The following is a 22,837-nucleotide window of genomic DNA, read 5'->3' as shown; positions in this document are numbered from 1 at the left end:
TTTAAAATGCAAGCCAGGCATGAGCTGTAGCTAGCATGAACTTCTGAGCGCATGTCCCAGGGGAAAGTGAATCTTATCCAGGACACTGGGTCCCTACCCTAAATCTCTGGTACAAGCAGGGCAATGTCACAGGCAGCGATAGCAACGCCCCTCTGGTCACGTCAGCACAGGCGACTCACTGACGCCCGAGCCATGGGCCCTTCCCTTTCCTCACATGCTCAGGATGTACTTGGTCTCCTGTACATGCTAGCCAAGTACTCTACCACTAAGCCATAGCCCTAATCCTTGGTATTTTTGGACACTGTCTTATTAGCAGCCCATGGTGACCTTGAACTTGATATTTAAGGTCAGGCCTCTCTCAAACTCACAATTCTTCTGTTCCAGCCATCGTCAAATGCTTACAAACCTGACAGACCTTTCTGTCTAATTTTTCAGATGAGGGAGCCTGAGGCAAAGAGAGGGGACATCCCCTACCCAAGGCCATAGAGACGGTGGGCAACTGTTGAGGTTGGGCTCTTCATTGCGTAGCATGGGGGGTGCCGGGAACTCGCTGGGGAGAGTAGAGCAGCCCCTCTATCCCTGAATGGAAGCCTCCCAACCCTGACAGTGTAGTACAACGGGGCTCACCAGACTCCGCTGACACAGCGCGTGGACAGCGCCCGGGGCATGATCTCCGAGCCCTGTTGCATGAAGCCACCCACAGGGAACCAGAGGCTGTTGCCCAGCGTGTACTGGTTCTCCAGGATATGGGGACGCGCCCGAAGGCATGGGTGAGGATTGTACCACTCGTAAGGGCTCAGCCTGTGGAGAGATGAGTGGGTGGGTGAGGCGGAGTTGCAGAAAAGAGACCGGAAGAGGCGGGAAAAGAGTGCCGGACACATGCAGAAAAGGGGGAAGGCAGATAGCAGAGATGCTGCTAACATCACGGAACTAGACTTTGCAGTGGAGGCAAGAGGAGAGAAGCAGAGAGAAAATGAAGGAAACAGGCCTGCCAAAGCCCAAGTCAAACCCCTGAGGGGGAAGAGAGAAACAGACAGGGCAAGAAAGACAGAAAGGCAGGTATAGGGCACCCGTGGCAGCGACAGAGGGACAGTGCCGGTGGTCTGTGCGCTGGACTCCGGCCTCTCTCCCCACCCGCTCCCCAGTAGCAGGTGGTCCACTCACCTGGCAGCCAGGAAAAGGACACAGCTGACAGCAAGGTAGGCAAGAAGCATGAAGAGCCACACAGCAGGGGAGAAGGGGTCCAGGAAGGAGAAATAGCCAGGCTTGCGGCCCTAGGGATGGAAAGAACAGTGAGAGCAGCTACCCCTGCCACAAGCGGTGTGCTCAGCCTCTGCATCCTCCAGAAACTCTGAAGTCCGACCAGCCCACCAACCCCAGGTCCACTTAAGCCCATCTCCAGTCACCCTCCCCACCCCCAGCCCTGGAAATGTACCATGTGCACTCTGTAGAGGATGCTGATCCCCAGGGTCATGAAGGGCTTGGAGAAGTCGATGACTTTCTCCCGCTCCGCGGTGATGGTGAAGGCTGCCACAGCCAAGTCTGCCTTCTGCTGGAGGGGAAGCAGATAGGGCAGAGGGAGGGAGGCAGGAGACAGAGGTGGGCAGTTAGGGACACTAGAGGTACCTCCATGAGAGTCAGAGCTGAGATTGGCCGCAGCTCTATCCCAGTCCCCCTGGCCTGCTGGCTCCTAATGCTACTATGGTCAGGTCCATTGCAGCAGCCCTGCTTTGTTTTGTCATGAGAAAGTCCCATTTTGCTCAGGGTCACCTTGAACTCATTATATAGTCAAGGCTAGCATTGATATCCTCTTCCTCCCTAAGCCTCCTGAATGCTAGCATTACAGGCTTCACCTCTTAAATGTTAGCATTCAGGCTGACAGCCTTACTATTACTTGTCTCTCTCTCTCTCTCTCTCTCTCTCTCTCTCTCTCTCTCTCTCTCTCTCTCGACTGGGTACTTATAGCTTTGAAGCCTGTCCGAGAACTCGCTTTGTAGGCCAGGCTGGCTTTGAAATCACAGAGATCTGCCTGCCTCTGCCTCCCAAGTGCATGCGCCACCACTGCTCAGCTAACAGCCTTGTTTTTAAAGCCCACCACTTGCTGCTGTCACCCTGCATCCTCATGAGGAAGCAGGAGATTAGTGTCCAAGCCACCGGGTCTCTGGCTTGTGCTGGGACCTTGGTTTCAATAAATGATGTTTATTAATTGCTTACCAGAATGGACAGAAGTGTTTTGCTTTGTTTTTGGTGTGTGTCAATGTGTGTACACATGTTCGTGTGTGTGGATGGGGATGTTATATGCAAATGTGCTCTCTCTCTCTCTCTCTCTCTCTCTCTCTCTCTTTCTCTTTCTCTCTCTCTCTCTTCGAGACAGGGTTTCTCTGTGTGTCCCTGGCTGTTCTGGAACTTGCTCTGTAGACCAGGCTGGCCTTGAACTCACAGAGATCTGCCTACCTCTGTCTCCCGAGTACTGGAATTAAAGGCATGTGCCACCACCACCTCCTGGCTCCACCTTACTTTCTGAGGCAGGGTCTCTCACTGAATCTGGAGCTCGGTGGTTCAGCTACACAGCCTATTGACCAAGAGCCATGAATCATCCAGTCTCTTTTTCCCAGACACTGCTGCTGTTCCTGGCTTTATAAGTGTGCCGGGGATCTGAACTCAGGTCCTCACACTTGTGTGGAGAGGACTCTACCCACTGGGCCATCTCCTCACTCCCTGGACAGGACTTCCTCCTGATCCTCTGTCTCACCCAAAGCTCTCTGGGGCATGGCTAGTTCCATTTACAGATGGGGGAGTCTCAGAGAGGCATGGGAGCAGCTGGAAGCATGCAGTGGGTATAACCACAAATCTCCTGCTCCAGCAGGCACCGTGATCTACACAGTGTCTGAAGGACACACAGGACTAGGGTCCATCTCAGCCGCAACGATCTTGGGGAAGGCTGCATACTTCTGGTGGGGAGGAGTGCTGTGGGATAGGTCCAAAGGAGTAAAGTGTGGGACAGACAGAAGGGTATAGGCTGGGCTGTCCTGACCTGCAGGGAACCCCTTTCTGCATGAACTCAGTGATCCTACAGGATCGTGTCACTTTGGGGACATCAGCCAGCTGTTAGCTGAGGGCTGACACAAAGCAGGGAAGAGTCTGCATCTCACACGCGGGCATGCTCACACGTACTGCACCTCACACGTGGGCATGTTCACATGCGGGCATGCTCACACATGGACATGCTCACATGTGCTACACCTCACACGCGGGCATGCTCACACGTGCTGCACTTCACACGCGGGCATGCTCACACATACTGCATCTCACACGCGGGCATTTTCACATGCGGGCATGCTCACACATGCTACACCTCACAGGCGGGCATGCTCACAGATCCTGCATCTCACACGCGGGCATGTTCACTCATACTGCACCTCACATGCGGGCATGCTCACATGTACTGCACCTCACACGCGGGCATGCTCACACATACTGCACCTCACATGCGGGCATGCTCACACATACTGCATCTCACACACTGTCTAGTCATTTCTACAGCACAGTGGGCTTCGTGCACTATGACTATGCATGTGCTGAGACGCTGGTCAACAGTGACACACACATGGCTCGTGGAGCCATGACAGACACATGTAACGGGGCACACAGTGACATCTTTCAGTTGAGCAACAGAACAGGTAGAGTGGGTCCGGGGAATGTAGAGCATTGCTTCTGCCCCATTCCCATGACTGTAGGACCTCAAGCAGGGGGTTCATGTGTCTAGATCTTGGTTCACTGTTCTGCAAAGGGGGGTTTGGTCATCAGGACACAGCTCTGCCCCTCCCCACACTTGAATTCCATATCCTGGACTTCAGCCAGGAGATTCCCAAACCAAATTTGGGAAGAGAGCTTGTCCTGGGGGCTGAAGCTGAACACAAGAGGCATAGCAGTCCAGGCAGAAAGAAAGTGGGCCGTAGCAGGGAGGGCGCGTCCCTAGGAAGGCTGGGACTGGAAGATGGGGTTCAGGGCCCTAGAGAGTGTATCAAGAAGGGAGGGCAGAAGCCAGGATTGGAGCCCATGGTGTGATGACCTATGAGCCAGGTCATGACCTCCATAACTGAGAGTGGCCTTAAACCCAAGAGAGAACAGGCACAGGTAATTCAAGGTCAGAGAAAGATGCCACAAGCCCAAAGGACAATCAAAAGACAGGCGGATCTCTGTGAGTTCAAGGCCAGCCTGGTCTACAGAGTGAATTACAGGACAGTTACTGCTACACAGAGAAACCTTGTCTCAAAAACAAAACAAAGAAAAAAAAAGCAAAATTTAAAGTCAGCGACGGAGGGGTGGCTCAGCCCGGAAAGTTCTGCATCTCACACACAGGCATGGTCAGCACGAGGACCGGGTGAAATCCCTGGAACTGTGTGCAAAAGCTGGGCATGATGGGATGGAATTCGTTTGTGACCACAGCATCAGGGAGGTGGAGACAGGTGGATCCCTGGGGCTCAGAGGTCAGGCAGAGCAGTGTAGCCGGTGAGTCCAGGCTGGTGAGAGAGCCTGTCTCAAATGAGGTGGACAGCATTTCTGAAGATGATGCTCAAAACAAGACAGGGTGTGGTGATGGCCAACTTTAATCCTAGCACTCGAGAGGCAGGCAAAGGCAGGGGAATCTCTCAAGACCAGCCTGGTCTATATGATGAGTTTCAGGCTAACCAGGGATACACAGTGAGATCCCATTTTTAAAAATTAAATAACTTAAAAACCCAAACCAGAAACAAACGAACCTAAGGTCATGGAAAGAGCAAATAGGCCCCAGTGGAATCCAGGGCCAGGGAGAGAGAAGGCAGATCAAGGACAACTCACTCTTCATGTCTGCAAGAAACCACCCTGATCTGATGATGACCCAGAGCCAAGAGACACAGCGCAGGTTCAACGAGGACTGCAGGGTGAGTGAGGGGTACAGGAGACAGCTCAGCCTGAGGCATAACCAGAGGAGGTGTGTGGGGTGTGCACAGGGGTTCCTGGGGCTGAGAGTGGGAGCGTTCATCCTTTTTTTCTAAACTGGTCACATGTGTGAATAAGATGAACCGGTGTGGAAACCATCATGACTAACACAGGGATCCTAGTGTGTGTGTGTGTCCCTTCTCCCCCAGAAAGCCTGTAGGGTTCCTCTTTGCTCTCTGCCCATCTCTTGTGGCTCAACAGCCTCTCTGTACACCTGCCTCAGACCCCACACCTGCTGCTTCTTTCTCCTGCTCTGCTCGGGAATCCTCCAAGGTCTGTCCACTCCTCCCCATCTCCTTCACCCAGGTCTATGGTCTACGCTCCCCAGTGCTTTTCCTGGCAGCCACACTTGCCCCCAGCACCCTCCCATCTCTCACAAAGTGCACATTCACTCCCCAGATATAAGCTAAAGGGATGTCTCCTGTTCAAAACACATCACGAGGCTGGAGAGATGAGTCAGTAGTTAAGAGCGTGGGCTGCTCTTCCAGAGGACCAGGGTTCAATTCCCAGCATCTACATGGCTGTTACAACTGTCTGTAACTCTAGGTCCAGGGGATCTGACACCTTCTTCTGACCTCTGTGGACATCAGGCATCCATGTGGTGCACGTATCTACATGCAAGCAAAATACTCACACACGTGAAATAAATAAACCTTAAGAACAAAAAACTGATACACACACACAATGGCTTCCCTATCACTCGGGAAGAGCTAGCCTCCTGTCTTGCTGGCACGCCTACATACACGGTCCTCTACCGAGTTTGCTCTAGCCACTGTGGCCTGCTTTTTGCTCTTGAACTCTGTAGACCCATTCCCTACTGCAGGACCTCCCTGGCTCTTCCTTACCACCAGCAGCTAAAAACCAAAGTCACGATCAAGGAGGAAAAAGACGGTTCTCAGCAACAGCTAACTCCTCAGTGTCAAGGAGTCAGGCTTCCTGGAGCCTACCTCACCTGCCCCGGGGTCCTCCTCTCTCACACTACCACTGCTGATTTTACATTCTCTTAAGTGTCTGTCTAGCAGTGCATTAGGATTCACTCAGGAGGCAGAGGCAGGATGATCTCTGTGAGTGCAAGGTCACCCTGGTCTTCAACAAGCAGTTCCAGACCAAACAAGGCTCTATAGTGAAATCTGTCATTTTTTCAGAAGGGAAATGATCCCAGCCATTCCTCCAAAGCCCCCCAAATAGCGCAGACATCCCTTAACCTCAGTAGCTTAAATTACAAAATGTCTGTTCACTTCTGTGCCTCTATTACTAAACTTCTAAGGGCTGTGTCTTTTGTCTGTGGCAATTGCACAGAGACCAGGTCAGAGCAGAGGGCTGATGTATCTCATCTCCCAGAATCCTTTGCTAAAGCCTGGACCATCACCGCAGTCTCCTGGACCTCCAATGTCCTCCTCTCCTCTGTCCACCCTGGGACCCTAGTCCCACATTTCCCCATGTACAACACTCCCTCCATGGCCACCACTCTGCACTTTCCCCAGAACAGCGTGTTTGGTTCCAGAGTAACTCTGTGCAGAGGGACCTTCAGACCCCCATGTGAGGAGAGTGGCCATTTTCATCTAGCTGACTCTGGGATTTGGAACCACTTGCCCTCTGATGGGGTTTTTCATGCCTGCAGTTCCCACCCTCCAAAGCTGGGGGCATCTGAAGTCACTCCCAAGTCAGACCCCTCCGTGTTTGCAGGGAGCTCAACACATGGGTGCTGACCAGCCTTGTTCTAAAGGTTTATTTTTATTTTTGTATGAGCATTTGCCTGTATGTACATCCATCACACCAGTCCTGCTTAAATGCCACAATAACACTCACTCTTCATCTACTGGCCAGCATTCTCAGGCTGCTTTTAAAGCCTGGAGCATCTCTGTCTTCTGCCCCTAAGGGCCTACTTCAAAGTTCTCCCATGAGGCTTTGTTCCACCTGCCGTCACCTGCCTGCCTCACCCTTGACCCTCACATGCGGTCACCTGCCCATTCTGCTCGTTCATCCATTCATCTACACAACACAGCTTTAAGTAAGGAAAAGAAAGGGCAGGGGAGAGGCAGGGTAGTGGGGCACATATGCCACGAGAGCAGGAAGGGCTATGGGAAGTAGGAGGACACAAGGGGAGGACAGACTGACGAGAGGCAAGAGGATCAATAAAAATAAACACTGTAATGAAAAAAACATTATTTTGACTAATAACAAAAGAAATGATGGTGGGATGGTCACCTGAATGCCCCAAAGCCAATAGAAGCCCTCGTGACTGTCCCTCTGATCCGTCCAAACCCACATTCTAGGTGCTTACAACCCACGTTACTTCTCCAAATGTTCCACTAGAAATCCACCAGTAGGGGGCGCTAGAGGAAGGCTTCGAGGATGCCGGAGGAGGGAAGGTTGCTCTGCCAGGTCCCACCCACAGGGGGGGCACTAAGGAGAAGATTGCAGGTTGTAGGATGGAGGGTTTGCTCCAGTCGGCCTCCAGATCTCCCTTTCTAGCTTGGGCAGCTGTGGTTCCTTCTTCCTTTCCCTACAGCATCTGCAGAGCTGGCTTCTCCCGGTGCAGGCCTCCAGGGGGCCGAGTTACAGCTTCTTTGGGCTTCTAAATAGCTCTAGCTTTCCCTCTTCCTGCCAGAACTAGGGATGTGACCACCTCCTGCATGGCACAGGAAAGCAAGGTGCCTTTGCAGAACAAGCTTAGCTGGAACATGGCCCCTTTGTTTACATATTGTCCAACTGAATTTCCGTTTAACAGAAAGGCTAAGTGCTTATGACCAAATGGCCTGAAAGTCAGAAATATTTCCTGTGTGGCTCTTTCCTGGGAAGTCTCTCACTCCTGACTCGGGGGTCTCATATTCTCTCACTTAGCAAGTCAATGACTTGGTGATGGTCTGACTGAGGCATAAATGACCCCCAAGTCCCGATGGAGGCTCAGGTCACACAGCCCTCAGACACATGTCCTGCATGGACTTGAAGGAACCAGGAGGAGTATCTCAAAGGCCAAGTCAGTATGGAGGACATCGGTTTGCCTCCACAAGGGCCCACTGGCACCTGGTCCTGTCCATCTCGGGGGACTGAGCAGCCTGCACACTGCCTTGAATCTGCTGCACAGCCAGCCTCACTCCAAATGCAAAGCTGGAAGGGTCCTCTGGTAGACAGGTGGATGGAAGTCACACTATCTAACGTGGTACGAATTGCCTCGAACACCCAAACAACCTGCCAAATGTCAACAGCACCAAGCCAAAAGGAGTCCCCTCCTCCAGGTCTAAACTTGGGTTCTGTGGGACTCTGGGCTCTGAGTTGCTGTCTTTTGACTCGCCCAGTCTTACAAGCAGGAGCTGTTGCCACTTGCTAGTGCCGATGGTTGAGCCACAGCCCAGCCTTGCATGCGTGTGTACATGCCATCCGTGGTGCTCACGTGTGATCAGAGGATCTCTCTCTCTCTCTCTCTCTCTCTCTCTCTCTCTCTCTCTCTCTCTCTCTCTCTCCTCTGGGTCCCAAGCCCTCGTAGCCATCCCCCATCGTTGCCAACATTTCCCCACTGAGCCATCTCACTGGCCCCCTTTACCTTCTATCCTGGGACCAGGTCTTTGCAATCAACCCTCTTGCCTTAGCCACGTGAGTGACGGGAGTCCAGCAGCCCCACCATGCTGGGCTAGTTAGCAATTCTCTCTTGGGGAGGTGGCTCAGCGGGAAAAGAGCTTGCGTGTGAGAATGGGGACCCGAGTCAGCTCCCTGCACCCACGGAGAGGAGCACCACCTGTCATCTCAGTACCTAGGGGAGGGGACGCATACCTGACTTCATGGGGCTCACTGCCCAGTCAGTCTAGCTGGAAAGTTCAGTTAAGAGGACCCGGGTTCAATGCCCAGCATCCACATGTCAGCTCATACCCACCTGGAACTCCAGTTCCAGAGGATCCAAAGCCCTCTTCTGACTCCCCTGGGCACCAAGCACACATGTGTGGTACACATATATAAGTGCAGGCAAGCATTCATACACATAAAATACTTTTTTTTTTTCAGAAATAGGTTGTGCAGAGCCAGGCATGGTGGTCCCAGCACAGTGGCAAGCAGTTCTCTGTGAGTTCAAGGCCAGCCTGGTCTACAAAGCAAGTTCCAGGACAGCCAGGACTTTGTCTTGAGAAACAAACAACAACAAATAGGGTAGACAGGGTTAGAAGAGGATACCTCTGGCCTCCACATGAGCTTTGCATGTACATGAGTCCATGCACACGCACGCACGCACCTACACACACACACACACACACACACACACACACGAGCGCACACATCCATTCTACACATCCACACAGTTCCGTCTGTTTAAACAACTATGAGGCAGGCGTGAGTGCACACTCCCACCAATCCCAGCACTTGGAAGACCGAGGGAAGAGGATCAAGAGAATAAGGGCTGGGGCTATGGCTCAGTGCATGCATGAGGCTTTAGGTTCAATCTGCAGTACACACACACACACACCACACACCCCTCCCTCATATGCCCACTATGATTCTACTGAGTTAAGCAGTTGTTTTTATCTCCAGATTGGTTGTGGCTGATTGATATCAGAAAGACTACTGCTAACCCCGCTAAGGAAACTGCTTTCAGCTCCTTGGATGCGATCAGCATATTGCTGGCCATGTAGCAGTCAGCACAAGACTGTAGGGACCCTGGAGATCAAATTCTACAAAATCCATACCAGGGCAGAAAGTGGGAACACTGATGTTGCCCCGAGGCAAGGCTCCGATGACATGCACTCAGCTTCAGGAGGTCTTTGGAAATCATTGTGGATGAAAAGGCATTTGCCAGGTCACCCATGTGTCTGTTAGCCGTACTGATTCGCTCCAGTAAAGACACTTCATTTGGGACAGCAACTGCGACTGAGCCGTCACCTGATTGCCGGCACAATAACCCCCAGTCATTCTCTAGGATCCATCTGTCCTCCCATGGACCAAAGAGGCAGTGGAATGGGGGTGGGGGCAGTACCTCTCATGGTAGGGCTAATCTCTGCAATTCACAGACGATAAAGAACTGCTTTAGTGGGGCTGGAGAGATGGCTCAGAGGTTAAGAGCACTGGTTGCTCTTCCAGAGGTCCTGAGTTCAGTTCCCAGCACCACCCAGTAACCGCATGGTGTCTCACAACCATCTGTAATGAAGTATTGCACTCTCTTCTGGCCTGCAGGCATACATGCAGACAGAACACTGCATACATAGTAAATAAATAAATCTTATAAAAAATGAACTGTGCTAGAATTACTATGTAAAGAAAGATAGAGCATTCTAAGGAATAGGTTCTTGCTACCACAGTGGGGCCGGTTCCCTGGGTCAGTGCTCAGTACACTAACCTGGGGTTCTACAAGCTTACAGAAATTCACATGAATTTCAACCATACAGCCAGGAACTGAGAAAACACAAGGTGGAGCCATCCCCCTATCAGACGCTTTCTGGTAAACTCCATCTGACCCCATCAGCCCTACCTCTGTCTGGCAGGCAAAGCAGGAATAATCTAAATCAAAATGTTCCGCCTTTTACCAAGATGGCAGAGGGCAGCCTACAAAAGCAGTGACAAGGGATGGCTGTAGTCCTTCTGAAAAGCAGTTCAATAATTATACAACAAAGCCACAAAAAGCATCTGTCTGTCTTTCTGTCTGTTTCTGCTCTACCACTGAGCTACATTCCCAGCCCTCATCTAGTCTTTTAAGGACAGGGTCTCATTGTGTAGCTCTGGCTGGTCTGGAACTGGCTGTGTTGACCAGGCTGACCTGAAACTCAGAGACCCACCAGTCTGCTCTGCTGGGGTCAGCAGTGTGCACTGCCACACTCTGCTAACTGGCCATTCTATACAGAGAATCTGCCGGGAAAATAGTAAGGGGTTGGGAATGGTGGTGCGGGTCTACTATCTCAGCTCTCAGGAGGTAGAGGCAGAGAATCAAGAGTTCAAGGTCATCCCCAGCAAGTCCCAAGGCCAACCTGGACTATGTGAGACTGTACCTCAAAAATGAATTAGGCTGGGCAGGGGTGGCACACATTTTTAATCCCAGTATCCAGAGGCAGAGGGAGGCCAGATCTCTGTGAGTGTAAGGCCAGCCTGGTCTATAAAGTGAGTTCAGGTCAGTTAGGGCCGTTGCACAGGAAAATCCTGTCTAAAAACAACCAATCAAACAAACAAAAAACCAGCCAGGTGTGGGGGTGCATGCCTTCAATCCCAGCACCCAGGAAGCAGATGTAGACGGATCTTGGCGAGTTGGAGGTCAGCCTGGTCTATATAGCGAGTTCAAGGACAATCAGGGCTACACAGAGAAACCCCCGTCTCAACAAAGCAAGAAGGATGAAAGAAAAGAAGCTGAGTGTAGTGACTGGCACGCGTAGCCCGCTTACTCCTGAGGGTGAGGCAGGAGGATCACTTGAGTTCAGGATTTACATGGACAACATAGCAAGACCACATCTCAAAGAAAAGATCAAGGGAATAGAGAAAGGAAGCGATGGTAAGGAGGAAAGAGGGCTGGAGAGGTGGCTCAGGGTTGAGAGCATCGAGTGCTCCTGCAGAGGGCCCAGGTTCCATGTCAGCAGCCCCATGGCATCTCCTGTCTGCTTTTAACTCCAGTTCCAGAGGTTCTACAGCCCTCTGCTGGCTTTCACAGGCACCAGATACACATATATAGAAAGTTTTTTTTTTTTTAAAAAAAAAACTCTATTTAAAATGCTGAGTAAATAAAATAAATAAGTAGATATCTGCATGTCAATTGCTGCCATGTATCATTCCATTTAGGTTAAAAAAGTCAGGTACTATTTCGGGCCGTCCTCGTTGGCACGGCTTCCTTTCAGATTGATAATATCCACTGTTGGCAAGCGCTCAGGAAACTTGACATTCTCCTGCGCTTTTGGTGGGAATATAAATTGGTGGAACCTTTCTGAACAGCCATTTGGCAGTATGTACAATTCCTGTTCTTTGACCCGGCCCTCCTACTTCTCACGATGTATCCCTCAGGAACATTCCCACAAACCCACAGGCCAAGTTCAGAGGGACAGAGGCCGTGCCAGCGAACACTGGAAGCCACCCAGCCGGCTATCAATAGGGGATAGGCTTAATAACTCATGTGCCAACCATAAACGGAATTCCCCGGTCTCCCTCTCAGTTTCAAACAAATACTGGCATCCAAACGCAATTATTCTTTCTTACCCTGACCACTGCATGGTGGGAAGACGATGGACTGTCCATTCGGCTGCTCCAGCCAAGCGCCAGGCAACCTGACTCCCTCCCACGCACATCCAGTGTGGCTGCACACCTGCCACGCTAGCCCTGGCCACGACATCTAGGTCTGAGCCCCTTCTCGTCCAACAGTCTCCCACACGAGCCGTCTGCTGCTTTCCCCTCCAGTTGCTGTTTTCCAAGAGAACAGCCAGACTATACACATCCCTCTAGCAATTTAAAAAGATTCAAGTGGTCTGTTTGGTTAAATGTCGGGCTATGAAAAGGAATGTAAGAGAAGACTTGGTGGGAGGTGCTGTCTGTCAAGCCTGCCAATCTGAGTTTGATCCCCGGAACCTACACGGTAGGAAGAACTGACTTCTCTGAATTGTTTTCTGACTTCCACTTGTGTGGCATGGCACCTGTGTACATGCACGTACACACACACACACACACACACACACACAGAAAAAAAGAAAAAAAGGTTTTTAAAAGAACTGTGGTACTGGTACCTGTGATAATGTAGAAGACCCTCAAAACAACAAGCTACGATGCTGGAGAGATGGCTCAATGGCTAAGAGCACCAGCTGCTCTTTCTGGGTTCAGTTCCTAGCGCCACACTACTTGGTGGCTCACAATCAGTTGTACCTCTAGCTCTAGGCTCTGACGCCCTCTTCTCACCCCACAGGCACTGCATGCACGTGGTGCACAGGCACACACGCAGGCATAACACTCAGATGCTTGGGTAAATAAAAATACTCACATACTCGAATAAATAAAAACATTTAAAAAATTCACGAGTAAAAGAAACCAGATTCAAAAGTCTGTATGTTGGAGGTCCTCACTTATATGAAGTATCTGTAACAGGTAACTCCATAGAGATGAAAGAGGATTGGTTTCCAAGCCTAGAGTGGTGGAGGGGTGACGGGGAATGATTACTGTTTTAAATATTTATTTACTTATTATGAATACAACATTCTGTCTGCGTGTATCCCTGCAGGCCAGAAGAGTGCACCAGACCCCATTACAGATGGTTGTGAGCCACCATGTGGTTGCTGGGAATTGAACTCAAGACCTTTGGAAGAGCAGGCAATGCTCTTAACCGCTGAGTCATCTCTCCAGCCCAGGAATGATTACTTAATGAGTCCATGAGTCTGGGGATTTTTTTTTGAAAGGTTATGAAAATACTTTGGCATCAGATAGAGGTGGGGTTGCACAGCAATGAGTGTATTAGATACCACTTAACTGTACTTTTGTTGTTTGGGGGGTGGGGTGGGGGGGTGTCTAGTTACTATGTAGCCCTGGTTGCAACTTACAGCTTTCCTCGGTTTAAAATCTAGGATTACAAGCAGAGTTGTGATTACTACTGGTTGACATGTGTCCTCTAGAACGGTTACTCTTGGGTTGGAGAGATGGTTCAGTGGTTAAGAGCACTCACTATTACAGAGGACCAGGGTTTGGTCCATGATGGCTTGACCATCTGCCACTCCAGTTCCAGAGGCTCCATCATCGCCCTCTTCTGGCCTCTGTGAGAACTGCACACATGGTGCACTAACATACATGCAGGCAAATGCTCAAATACATAAAATAAAATTAAAAAATTAAAATGGTACCAGGCATGAGGGAGCACACCTTTAATCCCAGCACTTGGGAGGCAGAAGCAGGCGAATCTCTGTGAGTTCTAGGCCAGCCTGGTCTACAAGAGCAAGTTTCAGGACTGTCCGGGTTGTTACACAGAGAAACCCTGTCTCAAGAGTGGGGGTGGGGGAGTTCATTTGACCACTAGGCCCTGCCGTGGCTTCCCTGCTTAAATCACGCAATTCTTCACAAGGCTATACAAAACCACTCGGAATCTGTCTCCCTGGTCATCATCCCGAGGTCTGTGCCCCGCCAGACCTTCCCTGTTTCGCTTCCTCCTCACGCAGCCATGCTTTCACACCTTCAAGGCAGACAGATGGTCAGTCCCACTTTCAGGCGACCCTCCTCTGGAGAACGTCCTGCCTTCAGACCAGTACCTTCATGCAGACAGTATACAGGAACCTGTTCTAGAATGATCAGAATGTCTAGAATGCTGAGGATACAGGCATGCGGTGCACACTACAGGGTCTCCGCAGGGATGGCTTCCTCATCCCCCTTTGATGTCTGCTAAATGCTACCAAAGCACGCGTGCGCACGCACATGCGCACCAGACCCTTTCTCGCCATCACCTTTCTTTTCTATCCACAGCATGTGGGACTGCCGTCTCACTTGACATATCTGCTGTCAGTTTCCACGCTAGAACGGCAACTTCAGAGGAACGGGATCTCTCTGGTCTGCACACTGCTAGTATTTGGAGCGCAATCCGGCCCATGATAGGTGGACAACAAAGAAATGAAGTAGTAACTTACTAGATCAAACCACTTTTTAAAAATCGAGCGGGGTGTGTGTGGGCGGTGGTGGCGCACGCCTTTAATCCCAGCACTCGGGAGGCAGAGGCAGGCAGATCTCTGTGAGTTCTAAGACAGCCGGATCTACACAGAGAAACACAGTCTCAAAAAAAAAAATCTTACAGAAAGCAATCTACAGATTCAATGCAATGCCCATGAAAATCTCAGCAAAATTCTTCAAAGACCTTGAAAGAACGGTACTCAACTTCATTTGGAAAAACAAAAAACTCTGGCTAGCCAAAACAATCCTATGCAATAAAAGAACTTCTAGAGGCATCACAATCCCTGGCTTCAAACTCTACTACAGAGCTACAGTACTGAAAACAGCCTGGTATTGGAATAGGAACAGACAGGAAGACCAATAGAACCAAATAGAAGACCCAGATATCAATCCACACATTTTTGAACACCTGATCTTTGATAAAGAAGCAAAAAGGAAAGCATATTTAACAAGTGGTGCTGGCATAACTGGATATCAACATTCAGAAAAATGAAAATAGACCCATATCTATCACCATGCACAAAACTCAAGTCCAAATGGATTAACTTTAATAAAGCCAGTCACACTGAACTTTATAGAAGAGAAAGTGGGAAGTACACTTGAATGCATTGGCACAGGGAACCACTTCCTAAATAGAACCCCAGCAGCACAGACACTGAGGGAAACAATTAATAAATGGGACCTCCTGAAACTGAAAAGCTTCTGTAAAGCAAAGGACACAGTCAACAAGACAAAACAACAGCCTACAGAATGGGAAAAGATCTTCACTAACCCCACATCAGACAGAGGACTGGTCTCCAAAATATACAAAGAACTGAAGAAATTGGACACCAAAAGATCAAGTAATCCAATTTAAAAAAAAAAGGAGTATAGACCTAAACAGAGAACTCTCAACAGAGGAATCTAAAATGGCTGAAAGACACTTAGGGAAATGTTCAACATCCTTAGTCATCAGAGAAATGCAAATCAAAACAACTCTGAGATTCCATCTTACACCTGTAGGAATGGCCAAGATCAAAAACACTGATGGCAACTTATGCTTGAGAGGTTGTGGGGAAAAGGGAACACTTCTTCATTACTGGTGGGAATGCAATCTGGTACAACCCCTTTGGATGTCAGTGTGGTGATTTCTCAGAAAATTAGGAAACAACCTTCCTCAAGACCCAATAATACCACTTTTGGGTATATATCCAAAGGGTGCTCAATCGTGCCACAAGGATATGTGCTCAACTATGTCCATAGCAGCTTTGTTTGTCATAGCCAGAACCTGGAAACAACCTAAATGCCCCTTGACCGAAGAATGGATAAGAAAAATGTGGTACATTTACACAATGGAATACTACGCAGCAGAAAAAAATCTAACATCTTGAATTTTGCAGGAAAATGGATAGAGCTAGAAAACATTATTTTGAGTGAGGTAACCCAAACACAGAAAGACAATTATCACATGTACTCACTCATATGTGGTTTTAAACATAAAGCAAAGAAAGCCAGCCTGCAAACCACAATCCCAGAGAACTTAGACAACAATGCAGACACTAACAGAGACTTACATAGATCTAATCTACATGGGAAGTAGAAAAAGACAAGATCTCCTGAGTAAATTTGGATCATGGGGACCTTGGGGGAGGATTGAAGGGGGGGAGAGGCAGGGAGGGGAGCAGAGAAAAATGTAGAGCTTAATAATTATCAATAAAATAAAAAAATGATGTATGGGCCACCAAGATGGCTGAGCTGGAAAAAGTGCTTGTTGTCCCCCAAGACACGAGTACCACAGAGAGAGCATCAGCTCTACAAGATGTCCTCTGACCTTCATGTCTGTGCCATGGCACACCAAAGTTTTCAAAAATGTAACTTTTTTTTTAATGAGACAAATCTATGTATACTGACACACACCTTCAACCCCAGCACTAGGAGGTACAAGCAGATGGAGCTCTGTGAGTGAGAGGCTAGCCTGGTCTACATAATGAGACTCTGGGGGGGGGGGAGGAAATCATAAACAAACACCTGAGTGAACACGAAAGGGAAGAACAGATGACACAGCATTGCGTGTAACATGGTACCATTGTATGCCTATTAGCCCACCGCTAGGGCAGTAGAAGCGGGAGAAACAGAAATTCATGGTTGTCCCAGTCCACACAATGAGGTCCAAGCCAGTCTGGTCTACATGAGACTCAATTTGAAAAAAAAATTACTATATGTCAATGAATTTAAAGAAAATGACTGAGACATCTACCCCATATCCCTCCTGTCTCCGAGCTGTGAGACCACTGTCCCTGCGCAGCCTCATCGAGTTCCCGCTACTCCCTCAGATGTCAGACCACTTTGTATGACACATTGGAGACAGGGCCAACAAACGCATTGTGTTCTTGTTTTGTTTGTGTTTTTTTGAGATGGTTTCTCTGTAGCTTTGGAGCCTGTCCTGGAACTAGCTCTTGTAGACCAGGCTGGCCTTGAACTCACAGAGATCCGCCTGCCTCTGCCTCCCGGCGAGTGCTGGGATTTAAGGCGTGCGGCACCACCGCCCAGCTTTCTTGTTTTGTTTCTATAGTGCTGGAGATCGAACCTAGAACCCTTAGCCAAGATTGTGCAAGCTAAGCACTCTCTGAGCTAGCTACACCCCAGCCACATGACTGCCCCCCACAAGACAGCCCTGACTGTCCTGAAACTCATTCTGTAGACCAGGCTGGCCTCGAACTCACAGAGATCCACCTGCTTCTGCCTTCCGAGTGCTGGGATTAAAAGCGTGTGCCACGATCTCCTGGTAAAGTAAATATATTTTGTGAAAGAATAACTTCAACACAGTTTTGTAGCTGCAAAGTTATACACTATACTAATGCAGCAAGGTGTTTTTGTTTACTGTTTTGTTTAGAGACAGGGTTTCTGGATACAGTCCAGGCTGGCCTTGAACTTTTGATCTTGCCTTGGCTGCCTGAGTGCTAGAATTACAGGTATGCTATGCCATGCCGGGCTGTGAGATGATGCTTTGTTTTTGTTTTTGATTCTTATTTTACATGTAAGGGTGCTCTGTCTTCATGCGTGTCAGCACCATGGGCACAACTGGTGCCACTGGAGGACAGAGAGGGTTTTGGATGTGCTGGGACTGCAATTACATACAGTTCTAAGTCACCCTGTGGGTAGGTGGGAATTGAACCTGGGTCCTATGGAAGAGAACTGTTGCTCTTAGTTGCTGAGTCACCTCTTCGGCCCCAAGATGATGGTTTTGTAGGGCCATGAGAGCTATCTTACAGCAATATTCCTTTTCATTTCTGCACCTACCTAACTTTCTTAACACGTTGACATTTTTGGAACTAGAACACCAATACAGCAGAGTATTTACAAATGCCAGTCTAGGGAACTTGGTGCAATCCCCGGAGACAGGGTTGGATGGAGACTGTAAGCAGACTGGAGTTAGCCACAATGTGTTTGAAGAACACTGTGTACCTGCACAGGCAGGGTAGGGCAATGATTCTAAAGAGTCCTGGAGAGAGACACTGTCCACTTGTTCAGCATCAGCTCACAGGGTCCTGCCCCCGGGTTGTGATATCCAAGGTGCTGTGGACATTGTCTTGGCTATGACAACATGTGTGCTGATCTCATCGGTCCCTCAGTGATGCCCCGCTAAGTTAGGGGTACACCAAGACTCAGATGGGTGGCTGCCTGTCTGCAGGTCCAGTTCAGACCAGGGCTATCTGACTCCACAGCCAATGTTCTAACACCTTTTGTCACATACCCCACTGACCATGACGTCAGCAGTGAGCACTGACATGCTATGGTCCCCTTAAAAATGTTCCAATTTAATCCAAAGTTCTGTGAGAGGAAAATATTCTGTACTATTTTCAAAGGGGAAACTGAGGCTCAGCGAGATGTGGTGGCTTGCCAGGAATTCTGCAGGACCCCCCCCCAAGCCTGGAGCTTACCAATCAGCTGCTAACCACTGTGTCACTGTCATGGATGCCAGTGGACCCTAGATCAAGGAACTGGATGCCCAAGCTGCCCTGGGTGCTAGGAACACACAGTTCTACCAATGGAAGAGGTCTTCTTGACCAAGGTCTTGATGTTCCCTAAGGGCAGATCACAGCCGAAGACTCGTCTTTCGGGTCAGGAGTACAAAGGCCTCGAGGCAGGCTGCAGGGCAGATGTCCTCACCCAGCCCAGCTCTAGAACTTCCCTTGGGTTGAGGAGCATGCACAACTGTATAGGAACTAAGCTAAGAACTGAGCTAGGCACTAGAAACTGAGCTTAGTTCCTAGCTCCCTCATTCTAAGCCCTCTGCCTCCCGAGGCTGGTCTAGGACGTCTGTCTACCTCTCAGCGCCAGGAAAGCCTTATCTTGAAGCCCTGTGGCTTTGGCTGAAGGTCAGACCTGCACTGGAGAGACTGAACAAACTGGTGTGGAATGACCCAAGGTGAGGCAGCTGGTGAGGAGATTAGTAAGAGGGCAGGGCTGGGGCTAGGGATGCCATTCAGTTGGCAGAGAGCTTGTCTAGCATGCGTGAGCTCCTGGGTTTGACTCCCCAAGGGAATAGCTAGGGGAGTTCCAGGCCAACCTGGGATACAGGAGATTTTGTTAAGGAAGGAGGAAGGGAGGAAGTTAGGGAGGGAAATAAAAGGTCCTTGCAGAGGACCCAGATTTGGTTTCCAGCACCCACATGGCAGCTTACAACCATCTGAAACTCCAGTACTGGAGACATCTCATGCTTTTTTCGGACCTCCATGGGCACTATACATGCTGGTAAATATTCATATATATAAAACAAAACAAATCTTTAAGGAAGAAAAGAGGGTCAGAGCCTGTATTCCAAGCACAGGAAGGAACGACAGTCCCCAGCAATGGCCACAGGGTGTGATAAATGGACCAGATTCTGAGGATCCCTGGATGCAGGCTGGAGGTGCCAGTGCATTGGGCTGCCTTCCGTCTGGAAGTCATTCTCCAGCTTGGGACCAGTTCACCCAGTCACTAACCCCGTGGCCTCTCTGCTTCTGAGGCAAACACTAATCCTTCCCTCATTGTGAGGCTATGGGGATGGGAAGCCTGGACAAAGTCCTGAAGGAACATTTCATCGGCCACAGCAAACGCTGATCTGGTTGCTCCGGTCTTCCCAACTAATCTGCTGGGAGGTCTGCAAAGGGTGTAGCTTTAGGGACAGACAGACCCAGCTGCAGCCCTGGGAACGGAGACGCACTCCACGCTGCGGAGCCCCAGGCCTCTAGCTGGCAGAGGGCAGTGCTGCTCTGGAGTTAAGCAGCGACTGGAATGCTGCCCGCACATGTGTGAAGTCAGGCAGGGGCAGCTACTGCTGCTGGGTGATGTGGAATAGACTCCCACGTGGTTCTGCAAGCCTGGCCACGCCACAGTAGGTGGCACAAACTCAGCAGGACCCAGTCTCAGCCTCTGTGTGCTCCCAGCCTCTTCTCCACTGTTCTCTCTGTAATGTCCACAGCTGCCCCAGCAGACACAGGGAGATGCTACAGCATTCTCCTCCCCGGCACTTTCTTCCTAGGAGTCAACGGGTCTGCGCTCACCAAGCCCTTCCTCCCCTAGTGTCTACTGCACACCAACCCCTGGTCCACCACACCCTCTGCAATATTTATTTTGGCCCTCAGGTTGGCCTATCCTCTTTCACACTTGAACCAGCTTGATCTGCAGTGGTTCACACTCTTTGACCTGCCCACTAAGGACAAGGCCAGGACTGGCACGGCTATTCCAAGGCGAAGCAGAGAGCCTGGTACACAGTAGGTGCTTAATAATACCAGCTGGATGGCAAATGGGTGACTGTATGCACGAACTGACCGTGCTGACAGAAGTAAGGACAATAACAGAACAGGTCACAGGCAGGTGGCACCTCTGCCTACCAGCCTTGCCCCAAGTCTTTTCTACAGATTATCCGTTTGTTGCTCACAGTCATGCTACGGGGCTGGGAACCATTCTCCAATTTTATATGAAGGTAACCCGTCAAAGGTCACCCGGGCAGTACACAGGAGAAGCAAGATCTGAAAGGGTCTGGCTGTGCCGTAATCAGGTACAGTGGTCCCGGACACTAAATCCTTGTGTTCATCTGGTGAGGCCAGAGCCACCAAGGTGAGGGAAGGTCTGCCTGAGGTCAGACAGACCTTAGGGGACTGCTGGCTTCTGGTGTATTGTGGCCAGCTAGAGGAGCTGCTCCTGTTCCTGGCTCTCAGTGGGTAAAGCCTAAGAGCCCAGAGCCCGCATAGTGGAAAGAGACAACCAACTCCTACGAGACGATTTCTGGCCCCCACACAAACACAGGTGCTTGCACACATACACACACCATCTTTTCTCAAAAAGAGTCGCAGGCTGTGGATACTGGTCCTGGGCAGGTCTGACCCTGGGGTGGGTACAGGAACATTGGCTTTGGACCTTCTCCCCTCTGCTCAGGCCCCCTTTTCTGGGACTCAGGTCTTAGCACCCACTCTGGGGGCAGAAGACTTCAAACCAGCCGGCAGTTTCAGGGGACCGTGCCTTGGGGCTCGCCTGCAGGCTGGAGCGGGGAGACCAAGGAGCCAGGACTCTGGCCCCCACCTCTTCCTCCCCAGAGCAGCTCTGCTTTTGTCTGGGCTTCTGAAGACACTTTCAATGGGAGGAAAGGTTCTGCTGTTCAAATAACTTTAGAAAATCAATGCCCCGAGGGATAAATGTCCTTGTCTAACAAAACACCCTGCTTGTGTCAATCTGGATGACATTCAGGGGCTCCAAAGTAGTGAGTTCTCTCTCTCGGGAGAGACAGGAGGGTGAACCTAGCCGAGTCCAATGTCAAGGCTGACCTCACTGCCCTTCCCTGCTCTGCCCACCAGCTCCTGTGTGGCGAACCACAAGCCTCTTTTGCATAGCCTTTCCTCTCTCCATTCGCCCACCTGGTTTTCTCTGGAATAAAGAAATAAAACCTATGAGGAGTCAGGGATGTGGCTCAGTTGGTAGAGTGTTTGCCTACCATGTATGAAGTCCTGGGTTCAATCCCCAGCATCTCCCATAAACTGGGCATAGTGGCAAATGTCAGAGAATGCTGGCACTTGGGAGGCGGAGGCAAATGATCAGGGTTATCGTCAGCTACAAACTGAATTAAAGGGCAGCCTGAAGTGGGGTGTAGTGGCGCACGCCTTTAACCCAGCATTTGAGAGGCAGAGGCAGGCAAGTCTGTGGGTTTAAGGCCAGCCTGGTCTACAGAGTTCCAGGATAGTCAGGGCTACACAGAGAACCTGTCTCAGAAAAAAGTAAAATAAAATAAAAAAGATCAGCTTGAGCTACTGAGGCTTCTGCATGCATACACACATGTGCACACACATCTAGAAACACACATCCACTGAACACACACACACATAAAATGGGGAGAGAAAACTCCACAGTCCCGCTGTCCGACAGGCAGCATGCGACGAGTTTGCATGAGGCCTGGGATCCTCACTACAGGCCTGGCGGGTATTACCCCCATCTTAGGAAAGGGGAAAATGGAGTTTGGAGTTGGGAAAAGATCCATCTAAGGACTCCAGTCCAGGTTGGTCAGACTCCAGAATATTCTCTCCACTGTGCCCTTGCCTCCCACCTCTCACTCCTGCCTCTTCTCCCTCCTTACCTTCATGAAGCACTTCCCACGCACAGGCAGGCCCAGCTGGCTCACTCAGAGGGCTCCCCCTCTACAAACCATGTTCCCTCTGCTCCTCAGCACTTCCTCACCTCCCAACTTTTTCACGCCTTTCATTTGTTCAAAGATTTATTTACTTTATATGCATTGGTATTTTGGCTGCATGTGTGCCTGTGTGAGGGCATCAGATCCCTTAGAAGTGGAGTTACAGACAGTTGTGAGCTACCATGTGGGTGCTGGGAACTGAACCCAGGTCCTCTGGAAGAGTAGCCAGTGTTCTTACCTGCTGAATCATCTCTCCAGCCCCATCCTTTCTTTTTCTTTGAGGGAGATTGGTTGGTTTTTTTTGAGACAGGGTCTTATTATGTAGCCTTGGCTGGTCTGGAAATCACCACGAGATTGGTGTTGGTAATCCTCCTGCCTTGGACCCGTGTATGCCACCGTGAGAGTCTCGCCCTGCAGCCTGGGCTAGCTTAAACCTCTGATCTTTCCCCACAGCCTGCCCTGTGATCAGGGAACAGGTGTGTGTCTCAAGACCTGATTTCCTGTTGATGCCCCCACCCCCTGCCCCGCCGGTCCATCACTTCAGGCAGCAGCATCTTTTCAGGAAAAGCCCCGAGTGCAGAGTTAGAGTCAGGGGTCTGCTCTGGGTCTCTCCTATGAATT

At 50.1% G+C, this 22,837-nt stretch overlaps 1 protein-coding gene and 1 non-coding gene across 4 annotated transcripts in view; one reads left to right on the top strand and one right to left on the bottom strand.

Moving 5' to 3' along the window:
• The window catches only part of Grik5 (glutamate ionotropic receptor kainate type subunit 5), a 64,275-nt gene that overhangs the window by 13,832 nt on the left and 27,606 nt on the right, over positions 1 to 22,837 (bottom strand). For all 3 annotated transcript variants that reach the window (XM_050127128.1, XM_050127129.1, XM_050127130.1), the window contains 3 exons: positions 1,436 to 1,549; positions 1,165 to 1,274; positions 628 to 801 (listed from right to left, as the gene is read on the bottom strand). In XM_050127128.1, coding sequence (XP_049983085.1) covers positions 628 to 801; positions 1,165 to 1,274; positions 1,436 to 1,549 — 398 coding nt within the window. The remainder of the gene's footprint in view (positions 1 to 627; positions 802 to 1,164; positions 1,275 to 1,435; positions 1,550 to 22,837) is intronic.
• On the top strand, positions 21,492 to 21,564 carry Trnag-acc (transfer RNA glycine (anticodon ACC)). The gene has a single exon. It is a non-coding gene; the product is annotated as a tRNA-Gly (tRNA).

Source organism: Alexandromys fortis, unplaced genomic scaffold (genome assembly GCF_014885135.2).
Source record: "Alexandromys fortis isolate MF-2015 unplaced genomic scaffold, M_Fortis_MF-2015_v1.1 scaffold_262, whole genome shotgun sequence".
NCBI lineage: Eukaryota > Metazoa > Chordata > Mammalia > Rodentia > Cricetidae > Alexandromys > Alexandromys fortis.
This window is presented reverse-complemented; position numbering and strand designations above follow the sequence as displayed.